The sequence below is a fragment of the Euwallacea similis genome, chromosome 17 (genome assembly GCF_039881205.1).
Source record: "Euwallacea similis isolate ESF13 chromosome 17, ESF131.1, whole genome shotgun sequence".
Taxonomy (NCBI): domain Eukaryota; kingdom Metazoa; phylum Arthropoda; class Insecta; order Coleoptera; family Curculionidae; genus Euwallacea; species Euwallacea similis.
This window is the reverse complement of record NC_089625.1, coordinates 21,641-37,391: the sequence shown is the minus strand read 5'-3', so window position 1 is coordinate 37,391 and position 15,751 is coordinate 21,641. Positions and strand designations below refer to the sequence as shown.

Here is a 15,751-nt window from a genome sequence, read left to right as displayed (position 1 = left end):
GTACCCTTAGGCTACGCCTATGAATTTCCACTACTTTAGTGGTATGTCCGGGATGGCCATATGTTGGGAACCCATTATCCTCCAATAAGGGTTACCCTTCATAAAAACTTTCACTCCTTTTTCTCGTTAAGACAAAAGTCTAAAATATCCACATTTCGCTAAAATCTCACTACAGCTGCAACATCCCCGTAAATCATCTTTTCTTACCATTATCTTGACGTTACGGGTTAAGGATTTAGAAAGTTACCATCTGTGGATAGTCTTGTTAATTGCCTAAAACCGGAGTACTCCTATGGGTACTGACTCCCAGATTTGGTACTTAAGATACCCCGAAGCTTGTAAAAGGATAACCATTTTGACCATTTTACCATAATAGTAATATAACTCGACGCTCCCGGAATTTTTGTCACTTCCCTCATTAACTTTTGGCTCTCTCTATTGAAATGTCAGTTTAATCCCGAGATCTTTGGTTTTGTAAACGATTAAGGGTTGTGTGTGTGTCATAACGAGTGGAATAAAAATCTACTAAAGTGTTTCCGAGTTTTGTTTCGCAAGTTCCATTACACTTTCTTTAAAATATTATATCGCTAAATATGGAAAACTTTCCTAATGTTACCCCGACATATACATAAATTTTAGTCAACATAACAGAGAAAAAATAATCACAATTTATTAATCAAAATGTCAGCTGTACGATAAAGTAACATGAACAAATATTTCACGTGTGGAGTTTTATCTTAATGATGTTTAATCTCTCAGTCAAAAATATGATTTTGATGGCCCAGATAAAACAAATACAGGGAGTTCTTAAGCAAAATTTACATTTGTCCTGGCTGGTGATTTTTTAGGACGCCGAACTGCCTAGCGCCGGCCCTGCTTCAGAAGATAAGGTAATCAATCACGATCTGACAACTTTATGTGATGCGTAACACAGTAGAAACTCACTACGTTCTACTAATCCGGATGAATTAAGATAAAACAATCCGGATTATCGAAAAATGTAGAGTGCAGAGTGGTCATTAAAGTAATTAAAAATTTAGTGTTTTAAGTTATCAAGAATGTATTATTCCTAGAGAAAGCAAAAATAAATAAAAATAAATAAAATATGTTTATTCTTAACAAATATATAACAGGTACGTAATTTTTTATTAGAATGTTAAAAACATTTAATACGAAAAAATTGCTAAACATATATTTTTATGTATGTAATTAAAAAAAGTCTGTAATTTTTACTTGTGATATAAGTCGTTTAACTTCCACTACTCGATTTTGCATTATTCTTAGTGTGGATAATGTTGCTAGTTCGGCTCCATTTTTCTCAGTCCATTGCATGTAATTGTTAAAGCTGCCGATTGTGTCATCGTGTTTCACTTTTGAATTATTTGTAACAATTTGCTCATCTGAAACAGTATCATCGCCAAGTAGGGATAAAAGTTCCTTATCTCCAACGATCCATTTGTTAAGTTCAGCTTTCGTATATTGATAATCATCAGACAATACTTGCTGTAGCAAGCGCTTAATTTCAATAAGTTCCTGTTGGTTGTCATTTATTGAAAGCAGTTTTGCTTTCGCAACAAAAAGTGGGAGGTCATCATCTAAATTATATATTGGCCAGTGGCTTCCCCTTCATTGTTTGGTTAACGAAATGGACACAAACGATTTTGTATTATAATTCTACAGAGTTAGCTTTTTGACAATACTACGGACGCTTTCTCGATTGACACAGAATTTTTTCGCCATTTTACGCATTGAACGTTCAAGATTTTGACGTACTCGAAATCGGGCCTTAAGGACGAGGGTGGTTTGCAGCCCCTCCCGTCTGTTTGTAATATTCTACCACGTCGTAAACCGGTCGTTTCTGGAAACCATTCCAGCCAATGTCAGCTGTCTTCTTTTCGTGAAATTGGACGTAGCACTGGAGTGCATTACATTAGAACAACTGAAAGCAGACACATAATTAGTATACTTCTTGTATTAAAATTATACGTATATAAATAAAAACAAAAAATAACCAGACTTGACAATATCAACGTAAAAAACTTCTCAGAATAACAGTACGGAATTTATTTTGTCACCCTCTATTGACATCAAAATAGCTCTAAATGGGACGTTGAATGAATGTGCGAAAACTTTCAAAACTTTAATATTTTATTTTAATCACGTTGTCTTTAAGCGAGTAATATGTTTTAAAGAAATGCGTTCATTCCCCTTTTCTTTGTGTTGCTAGGTAAAGTTAGTATTGAATATTCAGTGAGGACTTACATAACGTCCGTCGCACCCCTGTGCCTTTTTAAATTGAAATATAAAAAAAAAATGCAAAATACAAAGGCTGTAATATGGTTATAGGGTTTCATTCGATCTATTTGAAGACTTAAGTTTTATTTACACAGGGTGCTTCACAAAGACGCAGTGACTTACACCCCCCCCCCCCCATTTTAATGAAATTTTGCAGAGAAGTAGTTTAGACCTATCTAGGAATAGTTATGTATATTTTACATACCAAAATGTTTTCTCTATAAAATGGTAAAAAACGAGACAGCTGGACGCGTGTAAAAACGGGGCCAAAAAAAGTTAAATTTTCAACAAAAAAAACTAAAAATGATATTTTTTCCGAATTTTAAGAGGTTGATGGCAAATTAAAAAAGGAACAGTTTGCTTTATTTTTGTTGTTCTAACTCACCTGTATCAAAAGTTATCATTAAAAAACGAAAAATCGGCGAAATTTTGGGGGTAGTTTTCACCCTTTAACTTTGAAGATGGCATTTAAAATATATTATACATCACTATTCTTAGGTCTAAGTAACTTCGCTGTAAAATTTCATTAAGATCGGGAAGTACTCTTGGGTCCTTTCTCTTGTTAGTGAAACATTGTTATAGGAAAGATATCTTGTTGCCAATGTAAAAGAAACTGAACACTAACAAAGACCACTTAAAGTAATCACCAATACAAAAAATGAAAATAAAAAAGTGTTGGAGTCTTAAGGGAAAAGTTCTGACACCAGGTATTCTTTTGTACGTGGGTACCGCCACGACAAATCAGGACGATGGTCGAGACAAAAAACTACCGTAACGTCAATAAGTCTATATTTAAAAATCTATGATAACTTTTACTGTATTAGGTGCGTTAGAATCTCAAGTATAAATTTGGAAGAAGGTCGGATCTATGTTTATGCCTAGAGTTCCACTCTAAATCTGACAAAAAAAAGGAAGCAGGGAAAATGAGCAGAATTTGGTTTCAGCCTATTTTGTTCCAGTTGACCAATCAGAACACAGATTTGGTAGGTTCCCACGAACTTAGGATTTTTAGATTGAATGAGAAAAAACAGACCTTAAAAGGTTTTTGCAATTAACGTCTTAACACATGTGATTCTGAGAAGGGCCAAATTACTGATAAGGACTGGTGAGTGGCGACAGAGTCACGGTGTGTTAAGAGTACTCGAGAATATTTTTACCTAATGGTTCTCACGGTCAAACCAGAACATCCCTCAAGTTGAGCGATTTATGTATATTGGTTATCGCTTCGTTTGGGATGAGGCATAGCAGATGATTTGGATGGGTATCCAACAAAAGACAAGTGTCATTACTGCCATTTATTTTCACGTATTCACAATCCATACACTTCAGCTCTATTATATTTTTCGTGTTTCTAAAGTATTATAGTTGGAGGTAATCTATTCTCATATTAAGCAATACCCATTATTCAATATGCCTATCAAATTTAAAAGCTCTATCTGCAGTAAATCAAGCGCAATGAAATTAAAAGCTAGTTTTTTTCTAAACTTTTAACACCCTGTAACTCCGCTGTTCGAGGTCGGACACATATTTATATGATCTTTTTCTTTATTTTGTTCTAGAGAATACATACTTCAAATAATGCCGAGCAAGTCTGAGGCACTTTGTCAAATCAAATATTGATTTTTTTACAATATTTATTTCGTATCTTATCAGACAAAGCTAATAGAATTGTATAATTCCTAGGATCCATTTTAGAGATAAAAATGTACAAGAAACGTATGATGCCCTAATTAATCTCATGCATCTAATATGAGATATAACATTTATATGAGTATATCGTGATAACCAATATTAAAAATTACGATTTTTCCGTTTCAGTGCAGAGAAACTACTTATGTATTCATTTGAGGCCCATGGAATCAAAATCTAGCTTAATCTCCTAATAATATGATTATGGTCCAAAGAAAACTAATATTTCTAAGCATCACAATATTTACCGGATTGTTAATCAGTTTTTATGTACTAAACTTAAATAAACAAAGATTTGAATCTATTGGAGATCTTAAAAAACAAAGTCTTGGTGATTACGAGCTTTGGCTGGCCTCGGCTGAAGAAAAAGACGATGATATCAAAGATTCGTCGTCTGCTAAAAGTTATCCTCCTGAGATTGTTAATAATTCTTCACAACAATTTATGACAACTCGAAACGGAACTACATTTGCTGATTTAAGGGAATATTTGTGCAGCAAGGAACCAATATTGAGGAAGAGGACTATCGACAAATCTGCAGTAAAGCATCCATGCCCGAAAAAACACATTGTAACGTATACCTCTGGAGGAAGAACTGGTGAGACTATGGTTAAGTCCGTATTATATCGTTAGACTTGAAAATTTTTTTTTTTTTTTTTTTTTTTTTATTAAGATTATAGTGCCTCAACTACTTAGGTTATTGGCACTCAACATACATTTGACAACATACGGTTTACAAGACGTTTCTAGTACATGTACACTTCGAGTAGACATAAAATTACATTTAGATGGAGTTAAAAAGATCGATTGACTTTAGAAATTCTAAGGTTGCTCTCTGATCTACGGTGGAGTGCCAGTTCTTGTGCAGTTCATCCTTAATTCGGAAAGAGGCCCTATTGGCACTATAGACTGGACACTTTGTGACGATATGGTCGACTGTCAGCAAGACATTGCACCTATCACATTTTGGTGGGGGTGTCCTTTCCATTAGGTGACCATGAGTCAGTCTTGTATGTCCAATCCTCAGTCTTCTCATGGCCACAGTGCCTTTTCTATCTAGTTGGAGTTGTTTAAAAGGGAGCAGCGATGGTTCGATTCGTGACAGTTTTGTGTTGGATAGGCTCCAGAGGTTTTGCCACTTACCCTCAATAGCCACTGTGAAATGTTTGCTTGCGTCCTTCGGTAGGTAAAAATGTTGCTCTATGGTCCGAGAGCGGGCCGCATCTCCCGCACTCGAGTCCGCTAATTCGTTACCTGCTATTCCGATGTGTGATGGGATCCATACCAAGTGAATTTTGCAGTGGCTGGAGGATAAGGTATGGATGTCTTCTTGGATGTTTTGAATTAGAGAATTCGGGCTGTAAGGGTCCTTGATTGCTTGTAATGCACCTAGTGAGTCCGAACAGATAGCAAATGTTTTGTTGTCACCGTTCATCCCTTTCACTGCTCTATATATTGCGAACAATTCACCCGCATAGATGCCACACACATCCGGAAGACCAGAGCTCGCCACCAAGTCGCGCGCGCTCGTGACTGCCCAACCCACGCCCTCCTTAGATTTAGAGGCATCCGTGTAGAGTATACTGTCCGGTGCAAATGAGTCAATGATTTGTTGAAAAGAACGGATGAGAAGGATAGCTGGCGAGTCTCGTTTGCTGTATTGATGAAGGGCCAAGTGAAAGTCCGGCGGTATCCTACTCCATGGAGGGGTGGATGTCACATAGTGGTTGAAGCTCGGATAGAAGTCGATATCCTTCAGCAATCCTGCCAGGGCGTGAGAAATGGGAGAAGGAGACCTCGATGTAGTTTCCAGACCCTGCAGGCCGCTGAACAATTGAGCAACAGGGCTTCCTTGGTCCGCCATCTCTCGAGTGAAGTAGTTCAGTAAAAGTTGTTCTCTTCTCAATTTAAGAGGCATCTCGTGTGCCTCGAAAGCCAGTGAGTCGGTTGGACTGGATTTGAAAGCACCTAAGGCCAGTCTCGTTGCAGTATTTTGTATTGTATTTAAGGACTTCAAGTTTGTTTCGCTAGCGGATGCGTACACTATACTGCCGTAGTCCAATTTGGAACGGATAAGGGCTCTGTAAATCCGAAGCAGCATCATTTCGTTTGAGCCCCAGTGTTGGTTTGCTAGAACTTTGATTATGTTCATCCGGTTGAGGCAATTCGCTTTAGTCTTTAATATGTGCTTTTTCCACGTCAATTTGTTGTCAAAGGTGAGACCTAGGAAGAGATGCTCATTCACATGTTGCAAAGGGGTTGATTTCAAGGTAAGTTGAGGCAGGCGTGCATTTCTTTTACGGCTAAACAACATGACTTTTGATTTTTGTTCCGAAAAGTTGAAACCAGAGCTGGATGCCCATCCCTGTAAGTTGTTGATGGTATTTTGTATTACTTTGCACGTAGTGGAAGTGTTTTTTCCAGAGAAATAGATGGCCAAGTCATCGGCATACAAACAGTGTTGAACAGGCTTCTCAATGAATCCTTGTATATCGTTGATGGCCATGTTAAAGAGTGTTGGGCTAAGTACTGAGCCCTGAGGTACTCCGTTCTTCGAAGGAAAAGCATCCGATTTTGCTCCGTTAACCACTACTCTGGACATTCGTTCGGTTAAGAAATTGTTGATGAAGGCTGCTATATTTCCTTGCAAATTGTATTCTTTCAGTTTGTTGTGTATGAGTGGTTGCCAGACTGTGTCGAAAGCCGCCTCCAAGTCAAAGAAAACCACCACCGTTTCCTGTTGGGATATTATCGCGTTGGATATCTCCGATTGGATTAGTGTTAGGTTGTCCAAGGTACTGCGATGTTGTCTGAAACCGTTTTGATAAGGGTTCAAGAGCTTGTTACTTTCCAGATACCATAGTAGTCTTTTGTTTAGCATCTTTTCCATTAATTTACACATTGTGCAAGTTAGTGATATGGGTCGAAAGGCTTTTACATTGAGCGGAGATACTTCATCCTTCTTAAGGGGCAGTATTGTTGACTCTCTCCAGCATTTGGGGAATACTTGTTTTACCCAAATTTTGTTATACAGTTCTAGGAGTTTTCCCAGACAGGTAAGTGATAAATTCTTTAAGAAAATGAACGGAATATCATCCGGTCCGGCTGAGGAGTTCTTGGATCTGGAAAGAGCATAGGTAATTTCGTGAAACTTAAATTCTGAATTGATTTCGTTTGAGAACATTGTATTGCTATGTTGAATTGGAAGTGGTAGTGCGGGGGGTGTGTGATTGACCGACTTCCGTTGTAAATGCTCAGCAATGGTCTGAGCAATTTCTCGGCTGTCTGTAATTATTTCGTTGTTATGTTCAATGGAGTTCACTTTGAAATTGGTGGGTTGTCCTCGAATGCGCTTGATTTTTGTCCAGATTTCCGAGGGGGTTACCTCTGGTGTGATTGTATTTACATAGTGATGCCAGGATTTCCTTTTGCTTTCTTTCAGAATGTATTTACACTTGGCTTTTAGATGTTTGAACTTTATATAGTCGTCCAGATATTTTGTTCGCCGGTATCGGTTCAGAGCTCTCTTACAGTTTTTAACGGCGGTTTGGCATGATTCGTTCCACCAAGGCACCGATCTTCTAGCTGTCCCCACTTTCTTTTTCCCTATATGTTTGGAAGCAGCGTCCAGGATGCATTCGGTAAGTTGTTGTGTTGCTTCATTTATATCCTCGGATAATACCAATTTTTCACTCAGACTTTCCGTTTCCCTTGCAAAATTGCTCCAATCTGAACAGGGTAAATTCCACCTCTCAAACACAGGAGAGTCCATGTTGACTTTATTGGAAATACTGATAGGGTAGTGATCGCTGTCGTAAAGGCTATCTAGAGCCTTCCAACTTAGCTGAGTTGCACTATTTGGATCACATAGGCTTAAGTCGATTGCAGAGAACGTGCCGGATGGAATGTTAAGATGCGTAGGCTGCCCTGTATTCAATAGACATAAGTCAGAGTTAATTAGGACATTCTCTATAACTTTTCCTCTACCAAACGTATGGTCTGACCCCCACGCAGCGTTGTGCGCATTGAAGTCTCCAAGTAGAATATATGGCTTTGGTAACTGTTTTAAAATATTGTGAAACTCTGCCTCTGTTAGAGGATAATTGGGGGCGATGTATATATTGCAGATGGCTATTCTATGTGGACACCAAACGCTCACAGCAACAACCTCCAGGTCACTGGTTATGGAAAGCTCTTCTGAGCGGAGATCGGTTGAAATGTAAGTGGATACACCTCCACTCGCCCTGGTGCATTCTGTCCTGAGGTAGTGATAGCCTTGGTAGTGTTTCAGGTATTTTTTGTGTTTTTCAGTAAAGTTAGTTTCTTGGAGGCTCAAAATGTCCGGAGAGTGTTCAGAAATTAATTGTTGGATTCTTGTTAATCGTGGGTAGAACCCATCACAATTCCATTGTATTAAATTGAAAATGATTTAGTTTATGTGAAGTATTATAGTGTTTGCGTTGTAATGTGAATTTGGCGAAGATTAGTACGACGTGGCATTGGACTGCTGTGAGCAATCCGACATCATTTCGTCTCTGTCTTGTGATGATGCTATGCTTTCTACTTCCGTCCTGTCCATATCTAGATGTGCTTTTAGCTTCTTATATAGTCGAGTAAATCTGTTTTTTATGGCTCGTTCTTTCAGGAAAGGATATAGGCTGTAGATGTTATCCGCCAATGTTGTTATATCATTTGTATATTTTGCTGCTTCGCTGTATGTGTCTTCCTTATCAAATGTGTTTTCTAAAAAAGCAGTGAATGTTTCGATCGGTAGAACAAAATTATTTGGGGTTATTTGATATCTGTCGTGTATAACTTTCTTTGAGTTTTCCGAGAGAAGATTTTGTACTGTGGTATTTGTCTTTCGTTTCTTTCTTGCTTGTTTGATAGTCTCTGTAGGTTTAATTTCTGGGGACTGGGGAGGAGGTAGCATTGTTGCGGAGTCTGTTGAGTGTCGTGATTGTGATTCTGAGGATGTTATTATGTCGGAGTGAGATCGCTTCTGTTGCGGTGAAAAATTCGTTGTTTGATTTGTTGTAGTGTCTAGGCTGTCTACCTGTTCGGTGTTGTGTTGACTTTGGGGTGGGGGGTTTGGACAGTTGTTTGCCCTATGTCCAATAGCTTTACACCGGAAACATTCTAACCTATCTGTTGATAGGAATACCCTGTATTCCGTTTCTTCGTGCTGTATTATGGTAGATGTTTGCAATTGAAAATCATCTGTGGGGGGTAAGACGTAGATTTGTCTTCGGAAGCTAAGAATGTGACAATATTCATCGCCCGGAATTCCAGCCCTCAAGAAAGAAACAGACGATGTGGGGAGCAAGCCAAGTTGTCTTACGATATTTTCTATTATGCTGTGGGGTATAATTGGACTTACATTTGAGATGATTATTCTCTTAGAAGGCGAGACCAATCTACGGATTTTGTATTGGGAGTCTGCAACTGTTATAGTATGGTGGGTCTGCATGATTTGGTCCACTAAACTTTCGTTTGCTAAGTAAATACATACTCTTCCATTTGATATCCTGGATGCGAAAATTATGTTTTTTGGTCCAATTAAAATACCTATAGCCTTTACAAAGTCCTGCAATTTGAGGTCATTGTTTGCTTGTATAACTATGGCTTGTTCTTTTTTCGGAAAATTAGTTTCTGGAGTGGCTCTAGTCACAGCAGAATATGAATTTTGTTTACTTACAGTGAGAGGGTCTTTAGTAATTGTGTTACTATTTTGACTACTCTTGTACTCAAGAGCAGTCTCATACGAGTTGAGCATATTGATGTCCATCCGCGATACCTCTTAGGGCATTATTCCGTAGTACCTCCAAAAATTTCACTCAGTATCCACCGCAATGTTTATCTTAACTTGACTATTTGTTTATGGTTTTACTCGTATCGAACTAAGATAAGCGCAGCCGATAAAACGATGTTGTCGCTTCAACGTTCAAATCGGGACTCAGACTTGAAAATTGAATTTCTTATTTTTCAGGTAATCAAGTGTGGAAGTATGCGGAAATATGGGTTATTGCTCAAGTAACCGGTTTAACACCATATGATCCAGGATGCGTTAAATATGGAGTGAGGGAGTTATTTGAAAACTTATCCATACCAAATATGGATAATATTGCACATTGTCCTATTGATTTTAAAAACACAACAGTTGACTCGATGGCCAAATGGAATGGCAATCAGGTTTGTAACTTCGTATTTAATTGGGTTTGCTTCCTACAACCAATAACCGATAAAAACGTGATTTAACATATTTCATATAGAGTCATAATGTTAAAGTACCGATCTTATTCCACAGAAACAAAAAATATATACAAAGTTTGTAAAAAGTGTTGCAACACGTTTATAACTTTCATGAATCCGATATTTAAAAAAATGCTGAAACACGTATAATTTTATTTAAAGAAAGGTTTTTAATGCGTTACATTTTAATGTTAATATTTCTTCACATCTATTCAGAAAACGATTCATTTTTTTGATATTCTAACTGTGGTAGACGTCTAATAATTGAATCCAACTACTAATGAATTTTATGAAAAAGAAAATATTTTATATCTAAAAAATTGTTTACATTAAAGACAATTTGGAATTTTTACCCCTTATTGTTATTTTTTCACTTAAAACTTTTAATCTTTTTAAGATACAGACTTTGTTTCGTTTTTTAAGGAAACTGCAGTTTAAATTTTAGATCTGAATATACCGTTGTATCTTTTATTGAATTGCCTTTCATTCGATATATTACGGTGGGTATCTTTCCATTTCAAAATAAAAAGTTAATAGAGGTAACTGGATAGACGTGAAAAATTTTAAAATCGAAATTAATTATTAAATGCCATTTTTATCCCATTAAATGCCTGTTTTAAAATAAAATTATACTTGTTTAAGCATTTTTTTAAAATATCGGGCGTATAAAAGTTATAAACGTGTTGCAATACTTTTTACAAGTGCTGTATAATATTAAAGTTCCGTTTGAACGTTTCTATGAAAATTAGCTTACAATTAAAGTTAATTGCAGATCAAAAATTTGACTCTTATAAAGAGTAATATTAAAATGAAATAGGTATGACTTAATTTTTAAACTCGCAGAAATCATTGGTGGCCGTTCTTAGCACAGCAAGTTATGAAGTTATCTAATCCAACATTTCACGTGACCTTGAGTCCTCAATAAATGTTTTTCAATCATCTTTACTGCAGCAGTGGTCGTTTGCCAGAATATTTTCAGTGTGATTTAAATATTAAGGAACATTTCCTCTAAAGTGATTAAGCGTGCCTTAAAGTAAAAAAACCTCCGATTTTGATCTCTGAAATAAATCTTCTAAGTTAAAAAATAGGAAAAATGGTTAAATGGAAATAAAAAAACTCTACCAAATGCTTGTATTAACAGGGTCTTAATAACAGGGGATCATGTTATAAAAATTAAAGGGGTAAACTTGTTTAAGTAAGGAAAGCATCTAAATAACGAAATATCCGCAAATGTCTCCTTTTTCTGATACAGAGTGTCAAAGTTTAAATTTTATTTTATATATTTTTATTTATCAAAAATCACATTTTTTGGCATTAACTGAATGTCTGCTGTGCTTTTTTAATTGTAAGAATTGAATTCCAAGGTCTAAAAACCCGCAGGGTACTAAATTTTGGTTAATATTAGTTTTTAGTAAATTACAAAAACAAAAATAAGCAAAAATAACTTGTAAGTACGTATGTTGACTATCGAGTCTCTTTCGTTACACAAACTTACACCTTATATCTTTTTTAGAGTATAATACTACCTCAATTTAGTTTTAAGAAGGCTAGTGCTATTCCCTATCTAAACCGACTTGTGAACGAAGAATTTGTTTTCAAAAAGCAGCTTCGCTTCAAGGCTCAAGCCATCCTCAGAGAGGCTTTGAATAATGTTTCCAAACCAGAGCTTATTACTTTTATAGGGGTGCACGTAAGACGAGACGACTACATCAAGTATTTGGATAAGTAAGTCATGTTATGTATAATAATAGTTATTTACATAACAAATGAAGGAAGGTAACTGTTAACGCATAAACTTGAACTGCTGCGCACGAGACGCAAGCGTGAGCGTAACATTTCGAACAGAGCCTTTATAATTAAATGGAGGTGGTAGGTCAACATTTTCAGCATTTACTTCATTGACACAAGTAGCAAAAAATATTGTTACTTCCACATTTTATTTCTTTATTTCTCACGAATTACTCAATCGATCCCAACGAGGAAGGTCTCATGGCAAAGGGAATTCAATTCCTTTTAAAATAAGATACCACTCGCCCTTCCTTTCTATTTAAGATTTCAATGCCACAGACACCTCTTCGTAGAGGTTGGGGCAGAGGGGGTGCAAAAGTTTAAAAAATATGTCTCTGAAAACTGAGGTTTACGTCTCGGAGCATATTTTCATTTATTCGTTTACAAGAAAAAAACCCGAATGGAAACTTTTCGGCGCGCCTCCCTGTATTTATAAATGTACTAAATCTTCAGTACCTAGATATTTAAATTAAAGGATTATATTTGCGATGGAAGGATCATCCACTTAAAAGTAGCAACTGCTTTTCTAGGTGATAGAATCGACGCTCTTCTATGTCGCCCCTATTTGGGGATGGATGGTCAGGATCAAAAAGTACGCACACAAAATGCTGAGTTTGCAAATAGAAACACTGCTGCGGGTCATGTGCGCATATCGCACTCTGTCCCTTGAAGCGATGCAAGTATTAGTGGGCACTCCCCCCCATCGACTGTCTCCTGGAAGAAAGAATTCGTCTCAGCATTCTTCCACGAGTAACGAAGGGTGACAGAAGAGTGGTCAAAACACCAATCATTCGAAACTGACAGGAATGATGAATGAATGTAGAAGATAAAGACCAGGAGACTCAGAGATTAATCCCTGACCTTGAAAACTGAATTTTGTGCAGACACAGGCGGCTGAATTACTTTCTAACTCAAGCGTCAAGCGGCCATGGAAAGTTTGAGGCGTTCACGTACTGAATCGGGAAAACCGGGCCTGAATGCAGGACCTGCGAAATCGACGATTCTGCGGAACACTACATCTTCTAGTTTCTAGACTTTGAAATATAAACAGAAGAACTAAATGCGTTAACACCGGATTGTTTTGTGGAAGTAGTGCTAGAAAGCATATTATACCGGGGATAGCATATTATACCTAATAGTACCGATACAGCAGCGCCATTTCTGTGTTGGTCAAAGAAAAGAAAAAGATGGAATGCAGCATTTAAAATGCATGATCCTACGGAGTACATAAAAAATACAAACTCAATAAACAAAACACAATATAATAAAATATAATGAAAAAATAAATAATAAAACTATCGAATTTATACCTCCTTGATTCCGATGCTTTTATTCCCGAGAAACAATTCCGTGTCGTGGCAAGTTTGGGGAGGAATCCTCCGAGACTTTTAATGGGTAGGCGCTCCGATGAATGCCATTCTACCAGGTCGTTAGAATAACAGACCGGGCGTCTGGACAATTTTCTTCAAGAAAAAAGTACCTAGATATGTCAGAAACGGTTAAATTAACATGTTATATTTGATACGGTGTTGTCACCAGGTTAAATACTTCGTAATTTTTCCGTAACATACGCATTGGGAACAAAATTATTCATTCATTGAAAAAAAATTTCTTTGTTTCTGTCCGGATAACTAAGTATTTAAGCCCATATATTTTTGGTAGAAAATTTAATATAGAGACATATTATAAAGCTTTTCAATGGCTGTTTTTTAAATTGTATTTAATTTTAATAAATTGGAGGAATTTAATTGTAACATTATAATAGATAAAAAGAAAAAGTTTAATACTAACAATTTTTTTTCGAGGAAAATCTTCAAAAAGATACTCGGTCTGTCGTGTCTGGTAATCGAGCAGTGTGGGATTCGCTTGGGCACCCACCTACTAAAAATCTCGGGGCTCTTTTCCAAATCTGTCACGACCCGGAATTGTCCCATGGGGATAAAAGCCTCGGAGTCGGGGAAACATAAATTCGATGGTTTTAATTTTTATTATTTTTTTAAATTATTTTAATGTGTTTGTAATTTTTTTATGAACTCAGTAGGATTATGTATTTTAAATGTTGCGGTCGATCCTTTCCTTTTCTCTAATTACAGCAGAAATGACGTCGCTGCATCAGTCCCATTTTGTTTTGCTTTCCAGTATTTCTTTTATCAAGGAATTTGCTGTTTGTAGTTCAAAGTCTGAACACTAGAAAACATTAATGATGTCCTTAGTAGAATTGAACTACATACCAAAGAATTAGAAGAATTTGTGTATTTTTTGGAATATACGCATGTATAAATAATTTTAATAAAATCAAGTGAAGTGTAAATGAAAATATGTGCAACTAACTATAACATTTATTATTCACAAATTTCTTAATTTTTTTTTCAGAAAATACAAAGTTACACCTGCGACAAATGAATATTACTTGAATGCCATGGGATACTATAAAAATAAGTACAAAAGATGTCTTTTCATCATCATTAGTGATGATCCACAGTGGTGCTACGATCAATTCGGCAAATTACAAGACGTTTTCGTTGCGTCGTACAAAAGAAACAACACGGCTGGGGAAGATTTGGCCATAATGGCAGCGTGTAATCATTCCATCTTCGATTATGGGACCTACGGAGAATGGGGTGCCATTTTAGCAGGTGGTGAAGCCCTTTATAAGTCGATCCACAATACAAGGGGGGCTATCATAGGCATAAAAAAATGGCGAATGATGCATTAAGATATTTTTATTTTTTGTTAAAGTTTCTAACAATGTTTGTGATTGTTGATGGGGTTTGTAATTGTTAGATCATTGAATTAAATTGAATTGAATGAACGATTAGTTCGTAATAATATACTCATATATGATATTAATAAAAAGAAGGTATCCTAGTATGGGTTTTACTTCCAGTAGAAGTTTTTCATACTGTCTGGATAGATCTGCTCATCCTGTGCTTACTTTCTTTTTGCGAGGAAGTGAAAATGCGCCCACCTACCCACTAAAACCACCTCTTCTCTTCTGCCCCAGAAGCGCCTTTAGGCCTTGCATCGGGGACTCCTGCTCGCCTGGACTAGGCGAGGTCACAATTTCGCAACCCACTCTTCTTCGTTTCGTTCTCGCTTGCAATCTTCGCTCTCAGAATCTTTTCAATCATGCTCTCAAACAATTCCTACTTCTCCCTACTCTCCACCAATTCGTTCTTTATCGTGCTTTGGTTCAGGTCGAGTCCCCCTCCCTCACTTCCACACGATAACTCTCCCATTCCGGACATCCCCACAACGTGTGCTGTGGCGTGTCCTCCCTTTCGTTACAAAACTAACATTCCGCACTCGTTTCAACCTCTATCCGCCTCAGGTATTTACCAAACACACCGTGCCCTGTAAACACCTGAGACAGCATATAGCCGCTCTTTGTCCACTCACATTCATATCACATTCGGATTCTGGGTATGAAGGTTTTTGCCTATCCTTCATACTCCTCCTATTCCCTTTCCCATTCCTCCATCATCCAGTCTCACACCTCTCCCCTACATTCTCTCCCCCTTTCCCACATCATGCTCCTTTCTTTCACTCTGATTCCCACCGGCGGTATTTTTGCTAAGGCCAACACCGACGGGGCCGGAGCAGTTCTGTAGGCGCTAGCCACCTGGAACGCGAACAAACGATTTGCCCTCTTCAGAATAGCTTCGCACTGCCTGTACGTCAGCTCCGTCTGCCAGACAGGAGCCGAGTACAACAGGGGCGACGATAT

General features: G+C 37.3%; 1 protein-coding gene across 2 annotated transcripts; it reads left to right on the top strand.

Moving 5' to 3' along the window:
- The first annotated feature begins 959 nt into the window (after positions 1–959).
- On the top strand, positions 960–14,878 carry LOC136414457 (galactoside alpha-(1,2)-fucosyltransferase 2-like). Of its 2 annotated transcripts, XM_066398479.1 has the most exons (5): positions 960–1,133; positions 4,114–4,582; positions 9,974–10,176; positions 11,750–11,961; positions 14,398–14,878. In XM_066398479.1, the coding sequence occupies exons 2-5, from the start codon at positions 4,183–4,185 to the stop codon at positions 14,738–14,740; spliced, it is 1,158 nt and encodes a 385-aa protein (XP_066254576.1). In that variant the 5' UTR covers positions 960–1,133; positions 4,114–4,182; the 3' UTR covers positions 14,741–14,878. The 2 variants fall into 2 exon arrangements, with proteins under 2 accessions (XP_066254576.1, XP_066254577.1); XM_066398480.1 differs by lacking the exons at positions 960–1,133; positions 4,114–4,582 and adding an exon at positions 7,928–8,203.
- Positions 14,879–15,751: the final 873 nt, after the last annotated feature.